This window comes from Podarcis melisellensis (assembly GCF_964234715.1).
Source record: "Podarcis melisellensis genome assembly, chromosome: 17".
Classification (NCBI taxonomy): domain Eukaryota; kingdom Metazoa; phylum Chordata; class Lepidosauria; order Squamata; family Lacertidae; genus Podarcis; species Podarcis melisellensis.
The window spans coordinates 14718754-14745836 of record NC_138534.1 but is presented as its reverse complement, the minus strand read 5'-3'; the positions used below and the strand labels follow the sequence as shown (position 1 = coordinate 14745836).

At 44.5% G+C, this 27083-nt stretch overlaps 1 protein-coding gene and 1 long non-coding RNA gene across 2 annotated transcripts in view; one reads left to right on the top strand and one right to left on the bottom strand.

The window, feature by feature from the left end:
* Positions 1-27083, top strand: part of DENND4C (DENN domain containing 4C) — an 87144-nt gene that overhangs the window by 50635 nt on the left and 9426 nt on the right. Inside the window, exons 12-27 of the mRNA XM_081893662.1 lie at positions 1680-1898; positions 3055-3200; positions 4677-4712; positions 5098-5228; positions 6288-6420; positions 6737-6943; positions 9217-9345; positions 11430-11574; positions 13035-13181; positions 16143-16268; positions 17854-18000; positions 18567-19738; positions 22192-22372; positions 23395-23504; positions 24177-24352; positions 24819-24998. Of these exons, the coding sequence (XP_081749788.1) occupies positions 1680-1898; positions 3055-3200; positions 4677-4712; positions 5098-5228; positions 6288-6420; positions 6737-6943; positions 9217-9345; positions 11430-11574; positions 13035-13181; positions 16143-16268; positions 17854-18000; positions 18567-19738; positions 22192-22372; positions 23395-23504; positions 24177-24352; positions 24819-24998 (3385 nt within the window). The remainder of the gene's footprint in view (positions 1-1679; positions 1899-3054; positions 3201-4676; positions 4713-5097; positions 5229-6287; positions 6421-6736; positions 6944-9216; positions 9346-11429; positions 11575-13034; positions 13182-16142; positions 16269-17853; positions 18001-18566; positions 19739-22191; positions 22373-23394; positions 23505-24176; positions 24353-24818; positions 24999-27083) is intronic.
* LOC309360436 lies at positions 14575-16134 on the bottom strand. Its single transcript, XR_014164147.1, has 2 exons — positions 14879-16134; positions 14575-14617 (listed from the first exon to the last, which is right to left on the bottom strand). It is a non-coding gene; the product is annotated as an uncharacterized lncRNA (long non-coding RNA).

Below are 27083 nucleotides of genomic sequence, written 5' to 3'. Positions count from 1 at the left end.
ATCCTTAATTTCATACATTGTGGCAGATTGCAGTGTTTAGCTGGTGATATTGTGAGGTTGAGCTAGTGAGTTATCACAATGTTGAAAACCAGATATCGCCTAGCCCTTACACACATTGTGATTCATGATATTTCCAGCTCAAATATGATGAAACAATTATCACAATGTGAACTTCAAACCGATTTTGGATGATATATCAATACAGTGATACCTCGGTTTTTGAACGTCTCCATTGACGAACATTTCGGTTTTCGAACACACCTCGGAAGTCGAACATGCAGTGCGACTTCTGCTGAGTGCAAGGTCCTGAGCCCTAGCTGTCGGCTATTGAGTTTTCGGGTTTCAAACGTTTCAGAACTCGGAACGGTCTTCCGGAACAGATTACATTCGAAAACCGAGGTTCTACTGTTTATCGCCAAGCCCTACCAGAGACTAGCTTCCCTTTATTTGTGAGCCAGGACTTGTGGTTTATTTGGAATTTGATGTTTATACCTAGGAGGAAACAAACCATGGGCTCTGGTTTGCGTGGAAGTGAAACCAATCTGGTTTGTTTTCTCCCTGGTGCCAACAGCAGGAACAAAGCAGGACGATTTGAGTAGCATGCAAAAACATGCTGGTAATGATATTATTTTTTAAAACTATACTTTGATATGAAGTGTGAACTTGGCTGGTAATATAGAAGGAGTTAAATTTTAGAAGGGGTTAAATTACTACTGGGACGTGGGTGGCGCTGTGGGTTAAACCACAGAGCCTAGGACTTGCCGATTAGAAGGTCGGTGGTTCGAATCCCCACAACGGGGTGAGCTCCCGTTGCTCGGTCCCTGCTCCTGTCAACCTAGCAGTTCAAAAGCACGTCAAAGTGCAAGTAGATAAATAGGTACCACTCCGGCACGAAGGTAAACAGCGTTTCCGTGTGCTGCTCTGGTTCGCCAGAAGCGGCTTAGTCATGCTGGCCACATGACCCGGAAGCTGTACACCGGCTCCCCCGGCCAATAAAGCGAGATGAGCGCCGCAACCCCAGAGTCGGTCAGGACTGGACCTAGTGGTTAGGGGTCCCTTTACCTTTTACCTAAATTACTACTGCCCGTGTACTTACCCTGCAGAATCAGTAGGGGAACTTCTTATCTTCCTCTTTTGGTCCTCTTCTTGGTTCTTATCAAGAGCTGTTGTTTCTATGTACAGTGAAACTGCTTGCTTCCACACACATGGAAAAAAGCCATGGTGCATTACAGCTAAAACTCTTCTTTGCACATATTTTCCCATGACGGGTAGAAAGTGCCAGGGTGGTGATTGCAAAGGAGATTTCCTTTACTGTGTGTTTAGGAAAGAACACATTTTGCTATTTACTGAAAGCTATATTTTTAATGCATAGTGCCAAGCATAATGCTAGTTTCAGTAACCTCACTGACTTAGCATACACTTTTATTTCAGCTTTCACAGATCTGCTGATAAAAGGGTATGACATAATAGCTTGAAGCTAAGATGTTACGGCGAATGGTAAAGTTGAAATTCAAAGCCCATAAAGGTCCAAACGCTATAAATTGCACTCACTCTTAATTTGCCTCTGTCTAAGCATTCCTTGATGGTTAGCCTTTTTAATATTTAAATAAACCACACCTATGGAACTTGGGGAAAAAAACCATTAAATTCAGCTTTCCTCCTTCCAACCTCTACCCCAGTTCACAGAAAGACACAAGAAGGCTCTGCGGTAGAGATGACCCCTATAGAGGCAGATTTCTCGTGGCACAAAAAGAACACGCAATTTGAAACGGAGATTCAGGAAGCCTTTCTACGCTTCATGGCATCTATTTTAAAAGGGTACAGGACGTTTCTTAAACCGATCACCCAGGCACCTTCAAATAAAGCTACTGCTACAGATTCCTTGTTTGACAATCAAGGTGAGTTTTGAGAAGAACGTGGGCACTGGTTGAAATGAAATGCTAGCAGTAGTAACAGGGCCATTCTCAGCTTTTGTCTCGCAGACGTCCTCTGTATATCCACAGGGCTGCACTGTGCATGTTATTGGACTTCAGAGTTGGAGAGCAGTAGAATTTAAAGTCTTCGCAGCACCAGAGTGTACTGGAATCTTCTTGCACAAGCCCTGTTGAAATTAATGGGAAAATATATTTATGTTTGTTGGTTTCTCAAATGCACCAAGCCTAGAATATATAAATATCATCTGTTAAGGTTAAATGAGCACTCAAGGTTTGAATTTTAAGGGTTCCCACCTTGCCCCCTCCCCACTTCCCAGAGCTTATTGTCCTCAGATTATTTTGTCAAAATTGCAGTTTTTTACAAAATACTCATTTTCATTGTGGCAACAGAAAACTGACAGCACAAAAATGCTGTTGTCGTAGAAGCTTCTCAAAGGAAATGGGCAGGTTAAATTTGGATAAGATTACTAGGCAATTCCTCTTTCTCCTTTTGGTTTTGGTTCTGTTTTCCCCTCTCCCCGCCCCCCCCCCCCACCAAGAAGACAGGATTTGTAAACAGAGAGACACAGGGAAGGCTTTCCCCCATTTGCCTCCCTCCTTGCAGAGAAATATATTGAGGTCAATTTGGAAGACTCAAAATGTGGTTCATATACTTATGTTCATATACACGTGGTTCATATACTTATGTATGTGTTTGCCTTGTACATTTATGAATGTTTATTTTATATTGGGACCTTAGAATTCTTACAACACAGGCTTGGTGCCTATGTTCAGCGCATCTCATGAAGACTCTCTTATTTTCCTAGGAATGTTAAGTTCTCCAATTGTGCTTAATTCTTTTTGTTCAGGTGTGTTTTGTTTTCTATGCTGTAGTTGGTCTTGCTTTGTTTAACTTTTGGGGTTCTTGTGGGTTGCTTTCTTATAGTTTTTAACTTTTGACCGTTAACCACCTGGAGGACATTATTAACTGGGTGGCATATAATGATATAAAGAAATATGAATGGCAAACACTTATAATATAATGGGGAAATGGCAAGTTGCTAAAGTAAGAAACTCAGTATGCAAATAAAGTTAATTGTGAACCTTTTATCTCTAGCAAATTGTCTTGTTTCTTAACTAGGGTTTTTAAAAAGTAGGGACCGTGCCTACACAAAATTCTACACGGTTTTAACAAAGACGCAGATATTTAGCAGCTTCATTGTAGAATGCAGTTTTGTGAGTGACAAAGATACTGGACTGGCATTCTTCGACGACTGCGTAGAAAAGGTAAAAACTTTCTCTTTTTTGTCTAACTAAATGTGATGGTATTAGGCTTTTGATTCTCTTTGCTAAATGCTTCTGAGCAGGGGTCAGCAAACTTTTTCAGCAAGGGGCCGGTCCACTGTCCCTCAGACCTTGTGGGGTTACAGGGAACCAGGCAGAGGCCTTCTCGGTAGTGGCACCTGCCCTGTGGAACACCCTCCCACCAGATGTCAAAGAGAACAACAACTACCAGACTTTTAGAATACATCTGAAGGCAGCCCTGTTTAGGGAAGCTTTTAATGTTTGATGTATTACGGTATTTTACTATTTTGTTGGAAGCTGCCCAGAGTGGCTGGGGAAGCCCAGTCAGATGGGTGGGGTATAAATAAATTATTATTATTATTATTATTATTATTATTATTAGCCGGACTATATTTTGAAAAAATAATAATGAACTAATTCCTATGCCCCACAAATAACCCAGAGATGCATTTTAAATCAAAGGACACATTTTACTCATGTAAAAACATGCTGATTCCCGGACCGTCCGCAGGCCAGATTTAGAAGGCGATTGGGCTGGATCCGGCCCCCGGGCCTTAGTTTGCCTACCCATGCTCCTGAGTCTCTCCTTCTTTGATGTGTCAGGGTTGAAATTTCACCTCCTGAAACAGCTTGAATTGAGTTGCTTATTGTAGTTTTATACAGGGAATGTGTGTGGCTAAGTAGCAGTGCAGTATCTACATATATCACAGGGACGCGGGTGGCGCTGTGGGTAAAACCTCAGTGCCTAGGGCTTGCCGATCGCACGGTCGGCGGTTCTAATCCCCGCGGTGGGGTGAGCTCCCGTCTTTCGGTCCCAGCTCCTGCCCACCTAGCAGTTCGAAAGCACCCCTAAGTGCAAGTAGCTAAATAAGTACCGCTTTATAGCAGGAAGGTAAACGGCGTTTCCATGTGCTGCGCTGGTGCTGGCTCGTCAGAGCAGCTTCGTCACGCTGGCCACATGACCCGGAAGTGTCTCCAGACAGTGCTGGCCCCGGCCTCTTAAGTGAGATGGGCGCACAACCCTAGAGTCGGACACGACTGGCCCGTACGGGCAGGGGTACCTTTACCTTTAACCTTTATCTACATATATCAGCCTTAATGGAGAAGCCCATGTAGTAGAATGGACTTGGCAACAATTGTAGTCATGTGGATATAGAGCTCTTGGAACTTGAGTCTCTAGCTCAAACTCTCTTTTATAATGGCAGAGGGGGTTATCCATGGGCCTCTGTGATTTGTCTCTTACTCAGCTTGCTAGTCCAGGCTAGAAGATGCCATGGGTATATGAATCTCCCATACACTGAAAAGTATACCTACTTCTCCTTTGGGAAGTTTCCGTGTTTAATATCTAGTAGCAGCTTTTCTTAGGCAAAGAATATCGAAAAAAATATTATACTCAGTTTTGGAGTTTTTAATATATGCTATATGCTTTTCTAATTTTATTTCTATGACCTTTTCTAGCTTTTTCCAGAGAAAGGATCAGAAAAAGGAGAAAAGGTATTTATTTACTTCCTGTAGGGACATTTTAAGAGTTTCTTGGTATTTTGCATGTCTGGACAATATCGTGGGAATATGGGAATGGGAATCGTGGTTGTTTAATTTATATGCCTTAGAATTTTTGACAGGCTAGTACAGAGTGTATGATAGCTGCAAAATGCATGTCTTGTAAACTGGCCATGCGTTGATTTTTTTCATTGGACATTTTTGTAACTTGCCCTGGGGCCATTTGGTGAGGGCCAGGCAATAAGTAAAAATAATAAATCAACAAATAAATAGACTTGGCATTTGTCTATACATTTTTTCATGGTGCTGCTTCCTGTACTTAGAGATGCAAGGCAAGGCATTTAACATCACGTGCAATTTCAATTCGATGTATTTGCAGGTTGATACGGATTCCACAGAGGATACCCGATTGATTGAACTGGATGAGTCACAGAAGAGTGAACACACAGTGTTTATCATGCCACCTGAGCCTCCCCCTGATGACGGACAGGATAGGCTACCTAAATACAGGTAAGTCTTCATCTTATTTATAAAGATTTTTCCATCATACTTCAACCTTTTATATTAGCCTTCCTGCTTTAAAAATTACATTGCTACCTTGGTCTTGGTCTGTTCTGAATTCTGATAATGTTGCATCGATGGTCATTGGCGTTTCTTGCTTTTTTTCTACCCAGTTTCATTAACAATGTGCTACGGCATAGATATTCCCAATGTCTTGTGAAAGAAAGGTATCTCGGTATTACAGTATTGCATAGCCTAGCATTCTAAATATAAGCCAAAAAAATGTCTAGTGATAATACTTACTAGACGATCAGCCTTCTTTATGGTCCAGCTCTCACTTCCATACATCACTAAGATGGATTGTAGAGGGTTCTTAATTCTAAGACCCTTAGGTATAATGTCCAGGTTCTTGCATTTGGTCAGGAAGGAGAGCTAAAGTGCTGCTTCAGGTTAAGAACGGTTTTGGGTTAAGAACGGATCTCCAGAACGAATTAAGTTCATAACCCAAGTGTCAGGGAACTGCCATCGGAGCCAGAGGGAGAGGGAGGGCTCCAGAGGGATTCCGGAGAGCGTCCCGGGAGGGAGAGAAGCAGCTCATCTTCTGGGGAAGGAAATCAGCGTAGCACCAGTGGAGAAGGGGGGGGCAGATGGGGGAATCGGCGAAGTGGCCCCATGACCGGGGACCAGCGGGGAAAGCCCGGGTCCTCCACTGCCCACACCCTCCTTGCGCAGAAGGCTTCTGCGCAGGGAGAGTAGGCGGAGACTAGGCGTCAAAGAGCTTCTTTGCTGGAAGAAGTTCAAAAAACGCCCAATAACAGATTCTGCCAGCGATTGAGACAGCCACGGGCGAGTGGCTGTCCGGACAGAAAAGGTTCACTCAGGCAGGTGTGGCGCCGGTTTACGCACGAGCAACCCCTAGAACCATTACACCAAGGTACTACTGTACAGCTAAAATCCACCATGTGCAATTCTTGGTTGGAAGTTGTCAAAGTGGTGTCTTATGCTAAGTATATTGTGCTTCAACAAACCAACAGGCTTGCTCACACCTTTTGAACTTGTCTCTTTCAGCTATAAAACCTTCCCCAGGCTAGACTTGAAGCTTTTTGACAGACCACAAGAGCTCAAGCTTTCCTTCAGCAGGCACTCAACTGGAGGAAACATTTCCAATAGTCCAGCGCTTATGGCAAAGAGGACAAAGCAGGTCAGGTTTTTATTTAAAAGCAATGTAGTAGATTATATAAGAGGAAGCATATATTTTATGTAAACAACTGAGAGGTGTTTTTTTAAAAAATAAGTGATATATAAGTCTTGTGAAATGAAATAAATATGTAACTCTGAGAATAGCTGAGTGTTCAGCTCTGAATATTTGAAGCAGAGCTAAAACCCTGGGAAAAGCCATACTTTCAGAACTGCTTTCTGTCTTTCACATTGCATGTTGTTAAAGGATTGTGAGACGTGACGTTCTGACTGGTCACTGTGATTTTCCTCCCCTTTTCTTTTGCTTTACTTTTCTGTAGGAGATAAAAGCAGCTCATAAGCTTGCCAAGAAATACTACGCAAACGCTTCCCAGTGGGCCAAGTGTCTCTTTAGCCATTGCTACAGTTTATGGTTCATTTGTCTCCCAGCTTATGTTAGGGTTTCCCACCCCAAAGTCAGAGCCCTGCAGCAGGCATACGACGTTCTTATCAAAATGAGGAAAACTGATGTGGAACCACTAGATGAAGTAAGTAAAAAAAAAATCACATACCACATAAAGAGATCCAAATGCATTTTTAATCTTTGCTTGATATTTGTATTGTAGAACTGTTTTGTTTGTTTTTTTTACCAGAAATTTCAAGCTTCCTTAGTTTTGGATTAAATGAACTTCAGATATTTCCTTTTTTTTCTCTGAATACAGAAATCAGATATGGTCTAAATAAGCAAGCCAGAAATCCATTTAGTGAATTGAAATCTTGCTATCTTACTCTGCCGGTGTAACTGCTTAGAGGAAGAAAATGTGGTGAATTCTGTCAGTTATTAGCATCTTTTTAATCACAGCAATTGCCTTAAAATCCATCATTCCTGGGTGGTGCTGTTTCTGAGTTAGACTTGGAAGAAGAGAACTGTGATGTGTTCCCTGTATACAACCCCTTCCTCTTTAAATGTGGGAAAGTAGTTTCGGCAAACTCTAGTTGTCTTCCCTCAGAGAATAACATTTGCCTCGCTCCACGGTCAAGCACACATACTCAGGAATATGTCTTTCTTTCACCGGACCCTCATGTAATTTGGTAAAAAGTCCAATTGCTCAGAACTTTCTTCTTACATTTCACCTATAAAAATATAAATTAATAGCCAGATGAGAAAGTGAAGTTTCCCTGGGGAGAAAAGCATGAAAAAAGATGGCAGTGATGCAGAAAAAGGAAATTATTTTGGACAGGTCAGCTTAAACCATCTGCAAACTTTAAAAGCTTATTCTGAAACTATTTGTCTCCTCTTCCACTTGGACTATAATGGGGAATGTAATAATCTTGGCTCTAACATATCGTCACACTCGCTTCCTTTAGTGAGTTCAGGGAAGTTTTTAATGTGTGACATTTTAATGTATTTTTAATCTTTGTTGGAAGCTGCCCAGAGTGGCTGGGGAAACCCAGCCAGATGGGTGAGGTACAAATAACAAATTATTATTATTATTATTATTATTATTATTATTATTATTATTATTATTATTATTATGTGAGTTTCCTCCTCTAAACCTTGCCTCAACCAAATTTAGATAGGGAAAAATAGAGAACATATTTCCATGCAGATGCAGATGACACCCTTAGGTGTCAAGTTTGGAAGTAATGAGAAAAGTATTGAATTAGCGCCACCAGAATAATCTTTCAAAATTTGGCATAAGGAACTGAAAATCCACCTAGCTGTCACATCAGGTTTGGCACAGGAATAAGGAAGAATGCGACCTTTGTTTAGGGTGGCATCTATGGGTGATGAGGGGAATTTCGGGCCCAACCCCTTATTATTAGCTTGGCTTATTATTGGTATTATCATTCCCCTCCCCCCCCCGCAACCTCCTCCCTGCCTTTTCTTTCCTCACTCTGAGAAAGGGCTAAGGGGATCATTCTTCAGAGTGAGAACTATATATGTGCCGTACCAGCTTGGAGATCTGCTTTAAACTTAAACTTCATTTTTGAAAGTTTCTTTTAAAAACTATAAACATTCCTTCCGGCTCCACTGCTGTCAACCAGCTCTCTCCATTGGGATCTTGGTTGTCGAACGGCTTGGCTCCCGAACGCCGCAAACCCGGAAGCAAAGATTCTGGTTTGCAAACTTTTTTTTGGAAGCCGAACGTCTGGCGTGGCTTCTGAGGCTTCTGGTTGAGTGCAGGGGGAAAAAGGAGATTTGGGGAGGGAGACCAAGAGGAAGGAAGGAGGGGAGAAAGAGAGAAAAATAGGTAAAGGGATTAATTGAAATTATTAAAGATTGGTATAGGATTTAAGAGATTTAAATTTTTATAAAGATTCTATAAGGAAAGTAGAAAGCAGCAAGAAATATCAAGTAAAAGTATCGGAGAGGAGATCAGCGTAATGAAAAAATGAGACTTGTGGTTTCGTTACATATGATTTCATTTTTGAGTTGTCTGCTTATTTTGGAGTTGTTTGCTCTAAAGAATGTATATTATGTGAATAAAATAATAAAGGATTAAAAGAAAAGAAAGAAAGAAAGAGAGAGAGAGAGAGAGAGAGAGAGAAATAAAATTCAGAAAGTAAAGGACTTCCAATTCTTCATCTGTCTGCTCTATATAAACAATATTGACTTCATCCACTCCAATATAACACCGAACAAAGCCACTTTCTATGAAAAAACGTGATCTTCAACCCTGAAATCCAAATGTCATTATTTCATTTTCTTTTTCATGCAGAAAATCATAGAGGAGGCCTTTATATCTTTTGCAGGTAGTCGCATCTGGTGCCAAAGTTACTTCTAACAATATGACAATACTTTTCCATCTTTTACCAGGTGTGCTATAGGGTTGTGATGCTGCTCTGCGGACTTTGGGGCCATCCTGTTCTGGCTGTGAGGGCTCTCTTTGAAATGAAAATTGCTGGCATAGCACCCAATGCCATCACATATGGGTACTACAACAAGGTAAGCAAGCAATGGGGTCAGCGGTTGGGGGACACCACAGTCAAGGAAGCCCTTACACACCGTGTAGATTCCTTTTGTTCTGGGTGATGACCTTGAGGAACCTTCCTGTTTAGGCTTGTTATTTAGGGCCAATTCTGAAATAATAATAATAATAATAATAATAATAATAATAATAATAATAATAATAATAATAATTTATTATTTATACCCTGCCCATCTGGCTGGGCTTCCCCAGCCACTATGGGTGGCTTCCAAAAGAATATTAAAATACTTTGATACATCAAACATTAAAAGTTTCCCTAAACAGGGCTGCCTTCAGATGTCTTCTAAAAGTTGTTGTTCTCTTTGACATCTGGTGGGAGGGCGTTCCACAGGGAGGGCGCCACTACTGAGAAGGCCCTCTGCCTGGTTCCCTGTAGCTTTGCTTCTCGCAGTGAGGGAACCACCAGAAGGCCCTCGGTGCTGGACCTCAGCGTCCGGGTAGAATAATGGGGGTGGAGACGCTCCTTCAGATATACTGGACCAAGGCCGCACTTTGAATTGTGCTCGGAAACATACTGGGAGCCAATGTAGGTCTTTCAAGACCGGTGTTATATGGTCTCGGCGGCCGCTCCCAGTCACCAGTCTGGCTGCCGCATTCTGGATTAGTTGCAGTTTCCGGGTCACCTTCAAAGGTAGCCCCACGTAGAGCACATTGCAGTAGTCCAAGCAGGAGATAACCAGAGCATGCACCACTCTGGCGAGGCAGTCCGCAGGCAGATAGGGTCTCAGCCTGCGTACCAGCTGGAGCTGGTACACAGCTGCCCTGGACACGAATTTAACCTGTGCCTCCATGGACAGCTGTGAGTCCAAAATAACTCCCAGGGTGCGCACCTGGTCCTTCAGGGGCACAGTTACCCCATTCAGGACCAGGGAATCCTCCACACCTGCTCGTCTCCTGTCCCCCCAAAACAGCACTTCTGTCTTGTCAGGATTCAATCTCAATCTATTAGCCGCCATCCATCCTCCAACCGCCTCCGGACACTCACACAGGATGGTATCCCTTGAACCACCTATCTGTTGTAACTGGTAATGGATCTCACTTCTTCATCCGTCGAATCTGTTGGATATTTTTCATGGCATTGTCCCATAAACATTAAAATTCCAGCAGCTCTCAGGTTTAGTTGTTAGTGAGATTGTTTCAAAGGGGGGAACCCCTGAGCACAGCTGTGGTGCAATATAGCATTGTATAGGAGAATGGGAATGCTTAATGCATTGAGTTTTGGGCAGTGGGCGAGGTCGTTAAGGAAGCGAGGTCGTTAAGAAAGAGGTTAAAAAGAGAGAGAGCGAGTACACAGCTTTACTCCTCGGTTTATGATGACAGGATCTGTCATTTCATTACCTGGTGTTGTTCTTCTACGGCAGGTGTTCTTTGTATAAAGCTTTTTGATCAAGTAAAGTTGGGTTCTAGGCCCATTGTCTCCAATTTGGTCCATAACAGCCCCCTGTTAACAGTGTCAGAAACAGCCTTAATATCTAGGAAGGCCACATAGAGATGTTCTGCCACTGGGGAATTGGTAATTCTGTATTGATTTGTTTTGGATGTTTGTATGTGTTGCCACATATGGGACGTGGGTGGCGCTGTGGGTTTAACCACAGAGAAGGTTGGCGGTTCGAATCCCTGCGACGGGGTGAGCTCCCGTTGCTCGGTCCCTTCTCCTGCCAACCTAGCAGTTCGAAAGCATGTCAAAGTGCAAGTAGATAAATAGGTACCGCTCTGGAAGGAAGGTAAATGGCATTTCTGTGTGTTGCTCTGGTTCACCAGAAGTGGCTTAGTCATGCTGGCCACCTGACCTGGAAGCTGTATGCCGGCTCCTTCGGCCAATAAAGTGAGATGAGTTCCGCAAACCCAGAGTCGGCCACGACTGGACCTAATGGTCAGGGGTCCCTTTACCTTTATCTTTACCTTTATGTGATGCGAATAAAAGGTTTGATGATGAATATAGCATTGTCCCTGAGATTGCAGTAGATAAATGCGAGTTATTTGAGTTTGTTAGAGCATTTTGACTATGGGAAACACTGGCTTAATCATATCACTTTTCCAGGCAGTTTTGGAGAGCCCGTGGCCCAGCAGCAATCGCAGCGGTATATTTCTCTGGACGAAGTTGCGAAATGTGGTGCACAGCATGGCACAATTTAGGCAATGTCTCAGAAAGTCAACACAGTGTTCGCAGGCTATTTCAATACCAGGTAATCCTACAGACCAGCTTCTGCAGAATCTGGGTATAAAGAGCTCTCCCGTTGGCTTTAAGGTAGCATCAGGGGATTTCATCAAAGATCCATGTAACATAATTTGAGAAGCATCAAGCTGTATCTTGTTGGAAAGAGAGTGGGGGAAAGGCACCTTTCCTCACCCATTGTGAGACTACCCACAGGTATTCAGATTCTGGACAATGGCTTGTCAAGAAACAAGTTGGGAAGTTTTCGCTTCTGTTTCTGATTAACGACAGCTTTCCATGTCCTCCGATCCTGGGCAATTTGTGGTTAATTTCAATTCTGGTTGGTAGAGCAAGACCATTTCAGCTTGTTTTCATTAACCAAAAATAAGATGATCCACAGTTTATGATGTGATGGCATTGCTAGAGATTTTGATTCCTGATTTTTTTAAAAATTTGCTTATGCTTTATATGTATATAATTGCGTTTTTTCTTATTTTTGTGAAATCGCTCAAGGGCGTTTTATGGGCGAGCGATTCATAAAAGTACTGTGGGACCTCGGTTTTCTAACGTAATCCGTTCCGGAAGACCGTTTGACTTCCGAAAAGCTCAAAAACCGAAAGCGGAAGCCTCAATTCAGTAGGGGAATTCTAAACGGAAGCCACGTAGCACGTTCGGCTTCCGAAAATCGTTGGAAAACCAAAGCAGTTACTTCCAAGTTTTCGGTGTTCGGGTTCCAAAACATTTGTCAACAGAGACGTTCGAGAACCGAGGTTCCACTGTAATTAAATGTGTGCTAAAAGAAAGCGATATGGACGCAGGTGGCGCTGTGGGTTAAACCACAGAGCCTAGGACTTGCTGATCAGAAGGTCGGTGGTTCGCATCCCTGCGACGGGGGGAGCTCCCATTGCTCGGTCCCTGCTCCTGCCAACCTAGCAGTTCGAAAGCACGTCAAAGTGCAAGTAGATAAATAGGTACCGTTCCAGCGGGAAGGTAAATGGCATTTCCGTGTGCTGCTCTGGTTTGCCAGAAGTGGCTTAGTCATGCTGGCCACATGACCTGGAAGCTATACGCCGGCTCCCTCGGCCAATAAAGCGAGATGAGTGCCGCAACCCCAGAGTCGATCACGACTGGACCTAATGGTCAGGGGTCCCTTTACCTAAAAGAAAGCGAATACGAAGCTGAAACGTAAGCTTCCGATTTCTTTGCTGGTGCACAGGAGGGATGGAAGAGGAGAGAGTTATTCTTGATGGTCCAGCGCAGGCTTCCTCAATCTCAGCCCTCCAGATGTTTTGAGACTACAATTCCCATCATCCCTGACCACTGGTCCTGCTAGCTAGGGATCATGGGAGTTGTAGGCCAAAAACATCTGGAGGGCCAAAGTTGACGAATCCTGGTCTAGCGCTTTCTCTGAATGCAGCCAGCCGCTGTCTCTTTTCTTTTTGAAAATATTCATGTCTTTTGTATCTAATTCACTCTTGTTCCTGTCTTCAGCTCCTCAGATGCACACGGGTGGAAGTGATGGGGACACGGTGAGCCATGATAGTGTGACTAGTTCTAATGATGCTAACAGTGGGGAGCACACCTTCTTCGTCAGAGACTTAGTCAGGCTTGATTCCATTGCTAATCACTCTAGCACAGGTACTAGATACGTTGGGTTTCACTAACTGCACACCCTCCTTCTGGTTCAGTGGTTCCCAATTGGTGGTCCGTGGACCCCAGAGGGGTCCGTGCGACCCAACCGGGGGGGTCCGCGGCACCATCCACATAACAGAAACTACCATAGAGGTCTCGACATTTTCAAAAGCGGGGGTCCTATTTTTGGCTTTTGAAAAACAGGGGGTCTGCAGTCCTTAGCTCATTGGGAACCACTGTCCTAATACATTGCTGACTTGAATTTCCCTTGCGTCGTTCTCTCTGTTTGCAAGAAATTGTGTACCGTGACGTTTTGAGAATTGAACAGCCGAATCCATAAGGACACAGTTCACGGGGTGATCATCAGGAAACAAACGGCATGTGTCAATCACAGGCTGAGTGCATGTTTCTACATGGGTTCAGGCATAGAAGTATCTCACTGGCGTTATTCTGCATAAAGGAGGAATATCTGGGGACAATATTAATGGGGGGGGACATGACACAGTGCTGTTGATTAATAATAAGGAAGTGTAGCTTTGTGTCAGCTTGGAACTTGAATTCGCCCACCCTAGAGCAATTTAGTCTTCAGAAGCCAGTGGATAAGGCAAATTCTTGTACATACATGTAATCTGTTGATAAGAATAGAGCATGCTGTTCAAATTACAAATTGGCAAACAACCCGTTGGCAGGAAAAGCATTGTGTTATATGTATATGAAAATGTATATTTGAACTTGGCTTACGTTTTGGGGAGGGAAAAGGGGAAATTGCTAAGAAGCAGCTGTGTACTCAATGTGGAATATAGTGTTTCAGCCAAAGGAGCAATAACTTGCATCAGGTAGAAACATTATAGATTGTAACCAACATTTGGTGGCCAGATACGAATGTGCATTTAGGGTTTTTCCTTAGCTCTGTGTAGTGTATTTTTATGAATACTCCTTAAATGTTTTCTTCCCCTTCTCACTCAGCCTTTCAAATGATATATGTTATGCGTTTTAAATAAAGACAAAACTGAAGGCATTGCCACATACAGATCTTCCTCATAGCCTGTCCATGTTTTTCCTCTTCTCTCACTTTCTGGACTAAACTTTCTGACATCTTTCCTTTTTAAAGCGTTTTGAGTCTCTCTTTCCTGTGTAGATGGCCTGGCTGTTTTTGCCTTGTAGACGACTAAACATTCCTCCTCTCTGATCTCTCTTGCTCTGCTTCTTGCTCTGTGCTGTCCCTTGGTGCCGCATTTGTCCTTGGTGTGGTGTGCAGACTTGCATGGTGCGAAGCCTTGGAGGCAAATGTGCACTAATTCTGCCCTTGAATGTTAACCACTCCAGGTAAATTTTCCCATTTATTAATGGGGTTCTTTTGTCACTTGATGCGCAAGGAGTAGTTAGAGGGTTCCCCCCCCCTTAACCTGATATTGTAAACAATGACCAATTGGTGTGGCACACTTACCGTATTTTTTGCTCTATAAGACTCACTTTTTCCCTCCTAAAATGTAAGGGGAAATGTGTGCGCGTCTTATGGAGCGAATGCAGGCTGCGCAGCTATCCCAGAAGCCAGAACAGCAAGAGGGATTTCTGCTTTCACTGCGCAGCCATCCCTCTTGCTGTTCTGGCTTCTGAGATTCAGAATATTTTTTTTCTTGTTTTTCTCCTCCAAAAACTAGGTGCGTCTTGTGGTTTGGTGCATCTTATAGAGCGAAAAATACGGTACTTGTAAGAACGAAGTTAGGCACTTTCCATTAATCGGTTAATCGCAGCTTGGGCACACTGCCAGAAAGCTCCCCTGGCAATAAGCAAAAACCCGTTTGTCGTTAAGCAAGCTATCCTATAAGGAGATGTGCTGCAGAACCTCTGTTTGGTACTTGGCACAAGTTCATGTTGCATGCATTTCTGCTTCTGATCATCTTTGTGCATCTAATGGACTTAATGCGGGGGCTATAGCAGAGAGATACTGGGTTTTCTTAGGCTCTGTGACCGTTGGGCAGCTGCTGAGATTGGCAGCCGCTGAGATCCCTCATTCTGCTGACCCTCAAAGGAAGATCAGCAGCACGAATGAGAAGCTGGGGGTTTCTGTGCTGCAAGAGGCCTAGACCCCAAGGCACAGCAGAGGTCTGACCAATTAATTCAGTAGGATTGTGGTCCTGTATATGTGTAACGGGCAAGTAGCTAACAGCAGTGGGCTAACTAGCTTCTATCACAGAGAAGAGCAGACTAATGCATATTATTGTGGGGTATCTGGTCAGTGTTGTTTTTCTAGAAAAAGTGCTGGAACTCATCATGAACGTTTCCCTTGTTCTCTTATAATGGATGCGGGTGGCGCTGTGGTCTAAACCACTGAGCCTCTTGGGCTTGCCAATCGGAAGGTCGGCAGTTCGAATTCCCACGATGGGGTGAGCTCCCATTGCTCTGTCCCAGCTCCTGCCAACCTAGCAGTTCGAAAGCACGCCAGTGCAAGTAGATAAATAGGAACCACTGTGGCAGGAAGGTAAACGTGTTTCCGTGCGCTCTGGCACTCGTCACGGTGTCCCATTGCGCCAGAAGCAGTTTAGTCCTGCTGGCCACGTGACCCGGAAAGCTGTTTGCAGACAAACACTGGCTCCCTCAGCCTGAAAGCGAGATGAGCGCCGCACCCCATAGTCGCCTTTGACTGGACTTAACTATCCAGGGGTCCTTTTTTACCTTATAATGGCCCTGGGAATGTTCCTTATTCCTCTGGGGAGAGTTACCTACCATTTGTCAGCTTCAATAACGTCCTGCTGAAAATTCGCTCTGCAGATCAAACAAACCTTTTCATTCTGTCTCTGCTGCTGCTCTTTCCCCTTTGCACTCCAAATATTATGTGAGGGTAATTTTTGTGTGCTAGGCACCAAGAGTCCCCCCCCCTCCCCCAATAATGTAAAACATCAAATGTGGGCTTGCCGGTTGGGAAATAATTTGCTAGAAGATCTGTTGCATTTTTCCTCCCTGCAGGTGCTCAGTCCGATCAGGGTTACGGTTCTAAAGATGAGCTTGTAAAGGATGATGCAGACAGTCTTCATACAACAGATACGCTTGTAGAAAAAGCGCTTGTTGCCAAAGGCGATGACTTAATTGGAGGTATGGCTTTGACAATTTTATTCGCTTTAGTGGTGCTTTATTAAGTAAAGCGAACGGACCTTGTGTGTTTTTGATCTTGCTAGGGAAAGCACACGTTCAGTATGTTTACAGCCTCCACCTGAATCTTTCAGAATAAAAAGGTTGGAGAAACAAACAATTAATAAAGTGCAGCTAGAGTTCGCTAGGCTGTGCTTTTTAATAGCAGTACAGTGGTACCTTGGGTTAAGTACGTAATTCGTTCCGGAGGTCCATTCTTAACCTGAAACTGTTCTTAACCTGAAGCACCACTTTAGCTAATGGGGCCTCCCGCCGCTGTCGTGCCACCGGAGCACGATTTCTGTTCTCATTCTGAAGCAAAGTTCTTAACCTGAGGTACTATTTCTGGGTTAGTGGAGTCTGTAACCTGAAGCGTATGTATCCCGAGGTACCACTGTACATAGCCAGGAGAAGTCCAGCTGATTTGAGACTTCTCTCTCATTGTTGACGCTCTCTGTGCAACGTAGCTGTCGGAGACCCTTGTGCATCGAGAGCTGGGAATTTCAGGGCAGAAAGGAGCATAGGGTAAAGTGCTCACTCTTGCCACTGCTCACTCACCTGGAGGGGATGGGAAACAGGTAGCAACAACAAGGAGAAACAGCAAGGGCCCTGGGCTGGGGGTGAGTCAGTTTGGCAGTGGGTCCGCTTGCTGGAATGTGGGCTGAGGTCGGTACCCAGGGCTGCTAGTCCTGACTAAGCGACTACCAACAATCTGTCTACTATGTGAAATACTGAGGTTGAGGATGCTTAGCAAGTACATGTCCTAAATTGTGGAACACCCTCTCCAAAGAGGTCTTGCATCTCCTCATTGCTGGCCTTTTTAGTCTGCAGCCAAAAGTTGGCTTTTCAAGGAAGTCTTTGGGCTGTTTTAGTGTGCTGTCATCAATTTCATTTGCAGCCACTATTCCCTGCCCCACCCCACTGTTACCTTTTGTGTGAGAGAGTGTATGGAATTAAACTCTGTTTTGTTTGATTAAAATTACGCACCGCTTGGTTGTAAAAAACAAAACAAAACACCTCTAAGTGGTTTAAATTTAAATATTTAGCTAAGTGTAAGTTCCAGAAAGAAGGGACACGGGTGGCGCTGTGGGTTAAAGCCTAGGGCTTGCCGATCAGAAGGTTGGCAGTTCGAATCCTCGCAACGGGGTGAGCTCCTGTTGCTCAGTCCCTGCTCCTGTCAACCTAGCAGTTTGAAAGCACGTCAAAGTGAAAGTAGATAAATAGGCGGGAAGGTAAACGGCGTTTCCGTGCGCTGCTCTGGTTCGCCAGAAGCGGCTTAGTTATGCTGGCCACATGACCCGGAAGCTGTACGCCGGTTCCCTTGGCCAATAAAGCGAGATGAGCGCCGCAACCCCAGAGTCAGCCACGACGGGACCTAATGGTGAGGGGTTCCTTTACCTTTAAGTGCCAGAAAAGTATTGGCCTGGCCTAAAATCCATTTTATAAAATGGTAGAAATGATACTTCTTTGCTGCAATGCACTGGTTTTGAGCTTCTGTTTTATTGACAGAGCATTTAACTCTTTGCCCTCTCTCCCTTCCCTTTTGAAGAATTTTGCGTTGCCGGTGAGTCTGTTGAAAAGCCACATCATCATGCAGAACCACACAGTCCGGTTGAAGTATCTTTGCACCCGTCAAGTAGCATCGTCAAGATTCCCTCTTGTGTTTTTGATAGCACCGGCAGGAAGAGCAGCAGCGGTGAGTTAGTGAACACACTTTGGTTATTGTAGCTGTAAAACGGATGGCCAATTAGGCAAGCCTGTTCCTGCCCAAGAAAACGTCTTTGATGTGTCAGGTGCTGGAATGTGTATAGGAACAATAAAGACCAGCGCTTGTGAGCATATGCAGTATGCCTTTTCTCTCGCTGAGATGTTTCGCCAGACATCTGGGATTTCTTGCAGTGGGGGAGGGAGAGAAATAAATCTCTAGCAACTTTTGTACAGAATTAAGCCCAGCATTAAAAAATACTAGTTTGGCAGGTAGGTCCCTTCTGAACTTTCCAGTAGCCTTGCCCAGCGAGAGATTTAGGACTGTAGCTGTTTTTATTTTGAAAGTGTCCAACTTTAATATGCTTCTTGCAAAAACATGTTGAATGTAATGTGTAGTTTTGCCTGCCAGCTCAACAAATTATTTTGCTTTTATGTTTTTTGTGGTCCCTCTTTTGTATTCTCCTGTGCTTTTCATGCATTTTGCATTCATCATTTTTGCATTTCCTGGATCGATGCATCCTTTTATTCATGCTCACGATCTTTGTATGTTTAAAGGAACGGGATCCAGTCCTCTTTTCATAGCTCAGGATACCGTTGAAGATTCCGTGTTTGACAGCAACACTTCTCCCAAAAGAACCAGCGAAAAAGGGAATAAAAAGCAGAAGCTTTTTTCAGAAAGGAGCTGCAGCTTCAGCTCCGAAAGCAGGGCAGGCATGTTGCGGAAGAAAAGCAGCCTGGATTTGAATACCAGCGACGTAGCCATCATGATGGGCGCGGATGCAAAGATTCTTACGGCGGCTCTGTCTGGGACCAAAACATCGCCGCCGCCCCACGTGAACAAACCCCACAGCTTTGACACCGCAGGTGGCGGGCTGTTCTTCTCTGCCACAGACACGACTAGGACTCGTGCGAGCGAAAATATTTGGGAAGCAGAGTCTAGGTCGTCCCCTGTTCTGGAGGAGCCTGAGGAAGGGCAGGAACAGCTTGAAAATGGGCACGACGACCGCACCACCAAAGCGGAGATCGCCAACCCCAAACCTCTTGAAACCGCGCAGCCCCAAACGGAGCAGGCGGAACCCAAAGATGCAGCGAACAAGAGAAGTAGTTTATATGGCTTGGCTAGGCCTGTTGAGCGAGAGGACGTTCAGGTGGGCCTGGACCCTTTGTCTTTGCTGGCAACCGAGACCGCAGAGCCCAAACCCGCCGAAGAGGAAGAAAAGTTGATGTCGCCGGTCGTGGCGCGCAACCTGGCTGACGAGATTGAAAGCTACATGAACCTGAAAAGTCCGCTCGGCAGCAAATCTTCCAGCATGGAGCTCCACAGGCCGGACGGCGTGAGCCAAGAGGCAGCCTCCCCCTCTCTCCTAGGCCCTTCTCTCGAGAGGAGGTCGAGCTTGCCCTCCGATTCCGCTCCGCCAGCCCAGGTTCCGAACACGAGCCGGAAGAGCCCCGCCGTTTCCAGGTCCAAAACGTTCACCGGGAGACCGAAACAACTGGCCTTTTCGCGTAGCCAAAAAGAACGGTCGACATCTTTGACGGGCTTGGGCAAAACTTCGCCACAGGCTTCGTTGGGCGCGGTTGTCACAACTCTCTCTGGTCTGAAGCTAGACCACATATTATCAGGACCTAAAATGGACGTCCTGAAATCTGGAATGAAACAAGCGGCTCATGTCGCCAGCAAAGTGTGGGGTGCTGTGTCCTCAGCATACAGCTATTCAGACGATGAGGTAAGTTTGAATTTGTTTATTTATTTATTTTTTTAAAAAAACATTTTTATTTGGTTTACAAATATAATTTTATAACAATCCATATACATATCCATATATAGAGATCCTCTGGATCTCAAGACCCATCCCCTTCATGGGTCCTGTTGTCAATATTTGAAACTGTATATTATTCCAAAATCTATATTTTATATCAATCTAGATTATCCAAAACGTTTGTTACATTCCAAGTGAGGTTAAAATCCTGCTGATGTTTTCATCTGCTTGCAATGATCTCCTAAATATATTATGATTTTTTCCCATTTTTTTGGTTTTTTAGTTTTTGTCTTCTTGGTTCCTAAGCTTTCCCGTCAGTTTTGCCATTTTGGCATAGTCCATCAGCTTAGTTTGTCATTCCTCTCTCTGGCGGGGACTCTTTCTTCTTCCCATCTTGAATTTATATATATTTTTAATGGTTTCTATGGTTTCTATGAGCCTGGTCATAGCTTGCTCTTTACAGGCAACTCCCAATTTTTGTGGGGGTTACATTCTGCTCTTCCATGTGTGTAATAGCGTGAAATTGCATATATTAGAAGCGCCCTGGAGGGTTCTCCTGCCTCGTGCGGAGGCGCTTTTTGAATCCCAAAAGAAGAGAATGTCCTCTTTGGGCTCTGGGGAGGGTCTCCTCATGAGCTGGAGGCATATCAGGGCTTTGCTGAGGCCTCCTTGGGACACGGGTGGCGCTGTGGTCTAAACCACTGAACCTCTTGGGCTTGCTGATTGGAAGGTCAGCGCTTCGAATCTGCATGTGTAGTCCATGTGTACATCTGCGGTGTAGTCCTGCTGGTCACATGACCCAGAAAGCTGTCTGTGGACAAACGCCGGCTCCCTTGGCCTGAAAGCGAGATGAGCGCTGCAACCCCAGAGTCGCCTTTGACTGGACTTAACCATCCAGAGGTCCTTTACCAATGGTTGGCAACCTAAGGCCCATGGGCCACAAGTGGCCCACGGGGGTTGTTTTACCGGCCCACGAGCCGCTTTCTCGGAGAATCCCCACGAGCTGCGCTAAACTGGCGCAGCACAACGCAGGGACTCACTTTTGCAGCACCTGAAATTGCATCTGCGCAGACGCAGATGCCGGAAATCGCGGGCGCACACGTGATCCGGCCCACAGAGGGGGCTCTGCGGCAGTGAACTAGCCCAGGCAAGGTAAGCCTTGCCGACCCATGTCCTTTGCCTTTACCTTTTTACCTGCCTAACAGCTGACTTGCAGGGTGCAGCCGCTGCTTCCCCGCCCATCAGCTATGGAAGCCACGCCTTCTCTCCAGCTCATGTGGCATCCTTGACTAGCAGAAGTGCAAGGAAGAAGCTGCCCTGTGTTTCTACTCTGCAGCTGTGCTGGTCCATGGTGGAACTACGATGTCCCTCTGGCTCGCATGCGTGGACCAGAGGGACAAGATGGCTTCCACAGCTGGCTGTGCAGAAGCAGCAGTAGCGGCTGTTCTACCCCTGACGTCAGCTGTTAGACCTTCCCCAGAGGAAGGAACTTTGGATATGGGTTTGTTTTCTTTTAAAGAGCCCCTTACACTGTGAGGTCTATTCCTTTTCGAAATGGCAAGGAATTTCAAAAGCAGTTTGTGCTGTGAACAGCCTGCTGTACAGAGGGATGGGGAATTCCACAAGCCCTAAAGAAGGTAATTGGAGCCTGGCTGCGTATTCTGTCTATATATTATGGCCGTTGCCCCCTCTCAAGCAAAGTTAAGTTTCCCAGTTCTGTTCCCTCATAGCTGTGTGCCTCCAAATTCCTTCTGGCAATCCTTTTCTGCTAGCTGTTCTTCGTCTTCTGTCTGCAATGAGTTGGCTGCAAATGCTAGGCATTTAGGAGACAATTGCACTTGAAATACAAGTCCACTACCTTGCTTTTTTCTCTCTGTGTGTGGTTTGGGAGTTGCACAGCCAGGGGAAAAACAATGCTATCCAGGGTTGTAAAGACTGCAGAGAGAGTAATTGGGTGCACTCTTCCCACCTTAGATCAAATCTATGCTGCCATGTGCCATAAGAAATCGGTAGAGATAGCGCAGGATAGTACGCACCCCGGAAATGATCTCTTTCAGCTTCTGCCTTCTGGAAGAAGGTATAGGGTTATAAAGGCCAGGACTAGCCACCTGAGAAACAGTTTCTGCGCAAATGCAATTCTGGTTCTAAACGCAGCATAAGGGGTGTATAGTATAGTTTATTTTATAGTATAGTATAGTGTATTTTAAAATGGGGTTTCAGAGTTTTTAGGGGGTTTTGAAGGTTTTATGTAGTTTTTCAATTTCATTGTTCTGGATGGGACAATGACAATAAAGATATCGTATATCGTATCGTATATCATATAGTGATAACTGAATGTCAGAGAAGCAATGTGGGTTGTCATTGATAAGAGATATTGAACTTGTCTGTCATTTCTCTCCCCCCCCCCCTTTCACCTGAAGGAAGAAACCAGCCGACCTGACTTCACCTTTGCTGCTGGCTTTGAAGATCATATTCTAGGAGTCAATCAGCCGCCCAAAATGGGAATCGCAGGGCTTGCCACCAGTGAACTTGCCCAGAGCACCACCAGTCTTGGAAGCAGCAGCAGCAGTGGCGATGTAGGGAGACAGCACTTCCAAACAGGTATTCTCCTCACCTCGCAGCTAGGCTAAGCTGTCTGACACTTGAGATCAAGATGCTGAAAAGTTCTAGTTGCCAGGTAATTTGCAAGGTTAGAAGAGCCCCATTCCAGAAACTCCTGGGTTAGGTGTTTGTGGCATTCAGCATTGAGGAGACCAGGAGGTAAATATATGAGCTTGAATCCTGCTGGTAGACAGCTGCCCTGGACACAGAATTAACCTGCACCTCCATGGAAAGCTGTGAGTCCAAAATGACTACCAGGCTGTGTACCTGGTCCTTCAGGGGCACAGTTACCCCATTCAGGACCAGGGAGTCCTCCACACCAGCCTGCCTCCTGTCCCCCCAAAACAGTACTTCTGTTTTGTCAGGATTCACCCTCAATCTGTTAGCCACCATCAATCCTCCAAAGCAGAAATGTATCAAGACTTTACAGTGCTACCTCTGGATATGAACGGGATCCATTCCAGAGCCCCGTTCGCATCTAGAGCAGAATGCAATGTGTGCGGGTCGCGATTTGCCGCTTCTGCGCATGTGCGTGACATTTTGATTGCGCATGCGCGAGCGGCGAAACCCAGAAGTAACGCATTCCATTACTTCCGGGTTTGCGCGGAGCATAACCTGAAAACGCTCAACCTGAAGCGACTTCAACCCGAGGTATGACTGTACAGTGGTACCTCAGTTTTCGAATGTCTTGGAAGTCAAACGTTTCAGTTTTCAAACGCTGAAAACCCGAAAGTCAATGCTTCGATTTTCGAACACTTTTCAGAAGTTGAACGTGCTTCTGTATTGAGTTTTCCATAAGTAAATGCTTTGGGAAATGCATGCTTCAGTTTTTGAACGTCTTGGAAGTCGAATGGTCTTATATGTGTGTGTGTGTGTGTGTGTGTGTGTGTGTGTGTGTGTGTATTTCCCTAGTAAAATACGTGTTTAGGCTTATCCGCATGCTATGTTTCTCAAGCTGTCTTCACATTTTCCTCTGTTGCCTTACCTTCAGCCTTGAACGTCTTCCCATTCCGTTTGTGCAGGTGAAGTTCAGATTCCAAGAAGTATGAAAGGTCTGGATTCAGAGAAGTCAGAACATGGTTCTTCCCACAATACCAGTTTGTCCAGCATCTTCCAAAATTGTGCCATGGAGGTAAAAATAGTTGATCTTCTGCTAGATTTATTTCGAGGCATGTTGGAGACATTTGATACTATCAGTACCTGGTGGAACCAGATCTTGTTCATCAATATGTAAAATGAATTGAAAACAAGCATTTCAAGTTTTTTTTTATTTAAAAACATAATCAAGTCAACTATTTTAAAACCTGCAACAATTTCTCTTCAAAGTTCCACTTGAGAATGTTCACTTTAAAGTTACATGATGATTTGAAATACCTTTTGTTCTTCAGATTCAGCCTAAATGGAATCCATTGCCTTTTCAGACACAGCCTGTATATATTCCGTCCACACACAAATGCTCAAAGGATCACGGTCGAGGCAATTGCATATCCCTTGTGCAATAACAGATAACAAAATATGTCACGAGAATAAGGATTCTAAGATGTGTTAATTAGGAAAAGCTTTGAAGGAACTTAAAAAAAACCCCAAGGGCTCTGAATTCTAAATATTTGTAAGCGGATTTCCACTTTCATAATGGGATTCCGATTCCTCTTGTTTTCCCTGTAAGCTGACCTTGCACTCTCAGAATCTGCTCCAGAAGTCCCATTATGCAAATGGCCATCTGTTCTGTTCACACGTATAGCCTCTGATACATAAAACCCATAACGATTGTAATTAGTTGTTTCTGTTGTTGTTGTTTCGTTAGGTCTTAATGTCAAGTTGTTCTCAGTGTCGTGTATGTGGAGCTCTAGTTTACGACGAAGAAATCATGGCGGGATGGACAGCGGATGACTCTAATCTGAATACTACATGCCCATTTTGCAAAAGCACTTTCTTACCTCTTCTTAATGTGGAATTTAAAGACCTGCGTGGTCTTGCAAGGTTGGTTCATTTGCTGCTGCGTGAATCCTTTAAGTGCTGCGTAGATATTTCCAAGTTCCACCATATGCCGCTTGTGGCAAATTTAAATGGTAGCTGTTGGGATAAGGGACATTCCTTTGCTTCCTTTGACACCTGAACCGTCCTTTGGCTATATTTCTGGCTTCTCGTTCTCTGTTCTTTTCGCACAGCAAAATAAGTGTGCGCAGGGTTTTTCTTTCATTTAAAACAGTTTTATTGCCTGAGAATCTTTCACACGATAATGAATTGGTGGGTGGCTCTCATTTATTTATTTTATTTTTATTTACAACTAAAATGTAATGTCTATATCAATTTCTGGTCTATAACAGTTAATTGCTGGAGCCAATTGTGAATTCTGACTGTAGTTAATGTACCCCCGAAATAGGACATTTCGCATTCCAACCTTTTTCATTCGCTTTGGGGTTTTCTGCTCCTGTTTCCTTATTAGCTTGCTTTTGAAACCGAGTACCTCTGGCGATAGTTTGCACAGCAGCAACATTCCATTAACCACGGATTCTCTGGAGCCAAAGGCTGTTTCAAGCCCCGCTACTGATCTGATCAGTTTTGCCGAATCTTCAGATATGAACCAGACCATCGCTGAAGAAAACAGCACCGCAGCGAAGCAAAGGTACTGAAAGAGAGAGAGGCATGGCAGTTCTTAGTTTCAGGGGGAATTCATACGGCCTCTTGAAAAGCAGACATAAGCTTTGTTTCAAAAAATGTTTGGAAGAAAAGTGTGTACTCAAATCTAGTGGACAATCTGGTGGTACACAAGAGATCCGTGTTTGTTAAAGTGCAGAGACCAAGGCAAGTATACCTGAAAGAGTGTCTCCAACCCCATTGTTCGGCTTGGACACTGAGGTCCAGCTCCGAAGGTCTTCTGGCAGTTCCCTCCCTGCAAGAAGTGAGGTTACAGGGAACCAGGCAGAGGGCCTTCTTGGAGGTGGCACCCGCCTCCAGTCAGATGTCAAGGAGATTCGCAATATTCCAATATACCTGAAGGAGCCTCTCCACCCCCATCGTTCAGCCTGGACACTGAGGTCCAGCTCCGAGGGCCTTCTGCTGGTTCCCTCCCTGCAAGAAGTGAGATTGCAGGGAACCAGGCAGAGGGCCTTCTCAGTAGTGGCACCTGCCCTGTGGAATGTCTCCCATCAGATGTCAAGGAAATAAACAACTAGCTGACTTTTAGAAGACATCTGAAGGCAGCCCTATTTGCGGAGGTTTAAAATATTTGGTGTTTTATTGTGTTTTTAATTCCCTGCTGGAAGCCGCCCAGAGAGGCTAGGGAGGCCTGGCCGGATGGACAGGGTATAAGTAATAAATTATTACCGTGGTACCTCTGGTTGCGAATGGGATCCATTTCGGAGCTCCGTTCGCAACATGAGCAGAACGAAACCTGCGTCTGCGCATGCGCAGGTTGCGATTTGCCGCTTCTGTGCATGCACATGACATCATTTTGAGCGTCTGCGCATGCACGAGCGGTGAAACCCGGAAGTAACCCTTTCCAGTACTTCCGGGGCACAACCTGAAAAGATTTAACCTGAAGCAAATGTAACAAGAGGTATGACTGTATATTATTTATATATGTGTGTGAGCAGACTGCTGCACTCGGCTGGCTTCATTTATGGTAGAATGAGTTGAATCCAAATGTCCTTTACAAAATTGCAGTGGCAGTATACAAAAGGTTTAGTTCCAGGACTTTGCTCCCCCTCTTCCTTCCAGTAGCCTTTCTGAGTTTTCCCCAAAGGCCTCTGCTAAGGAAGGTTTTCCATGGTTTCCTTCTGTGCCATCATGCATCCCGTTCCAAGAGGGGTTTATCGGAGGCTGGGTGGGGAGGTAATCTTCCACCTGGACACTTCTGCAGATAGAATAGTTATCAAAGTGCTCTGTGCATCAAAGTCTGATAGAAATCCTTCCCTCTAATAGCAAACTCAGCTTGTAGCCCAAACTGGGTGACCAAGAGATGAGAGGGAGGTATCAGCACGCTCGTGGCGATCCCAGGGTTTGCAGAAGTACAAAGAAGGGTCTCCCTCCCCTGGATTAGCATTGCCAAATTTAAAATTATATTATGAAGCAGAATGTTTAATTTGGGTAAGAGATTGGATTTGATTGGAAAAAAACTAATATATTGGATCTTGAAAGTTTTAATAATAGATACAGTTGGCATGCATATCTTAATTACGAGAAAGTAAAAGTCAATAAAGAATTTACAAGTCATATATTAAGAGGTGCATTATATAAAGTTTGGAACAAATATAGATTACATCTGGAACTACAGACACCTTGGTGGATATCACCGCTGGAAGCATATGCTATCAAAAAAAGATACGCTAATATGCCTAGATTAAAATGTGAAGTACTGGATGGAAGAAAAATCAGTAAGGAAAGATAGTAAGAATATATAGATGATTTGAGAAGATTGTAGAATGCAAAGATTATTGTAAATTCTATAATGTGGAGGAAATCGAGTGGGGGCGGAGGGAAGTGGGAGGAAGGAGAAAAGAATAATACGATGGATTGAGGAAATGTAAATGTACAGTGCTACCTCGGGTTACATACGCTTCAGGTTACAGACTCCACTAACCCAGAAATAGTACCTCAGGTTAAGAACTTTGCTTCAGGATGAGAACAGAAATCGTGCTCTGGCAACACGGCGGCAGCAGGAGGCCCCATTAGCTAAAGTGGTGCTTCAGGTTAAGAACAGTTTCAGGTT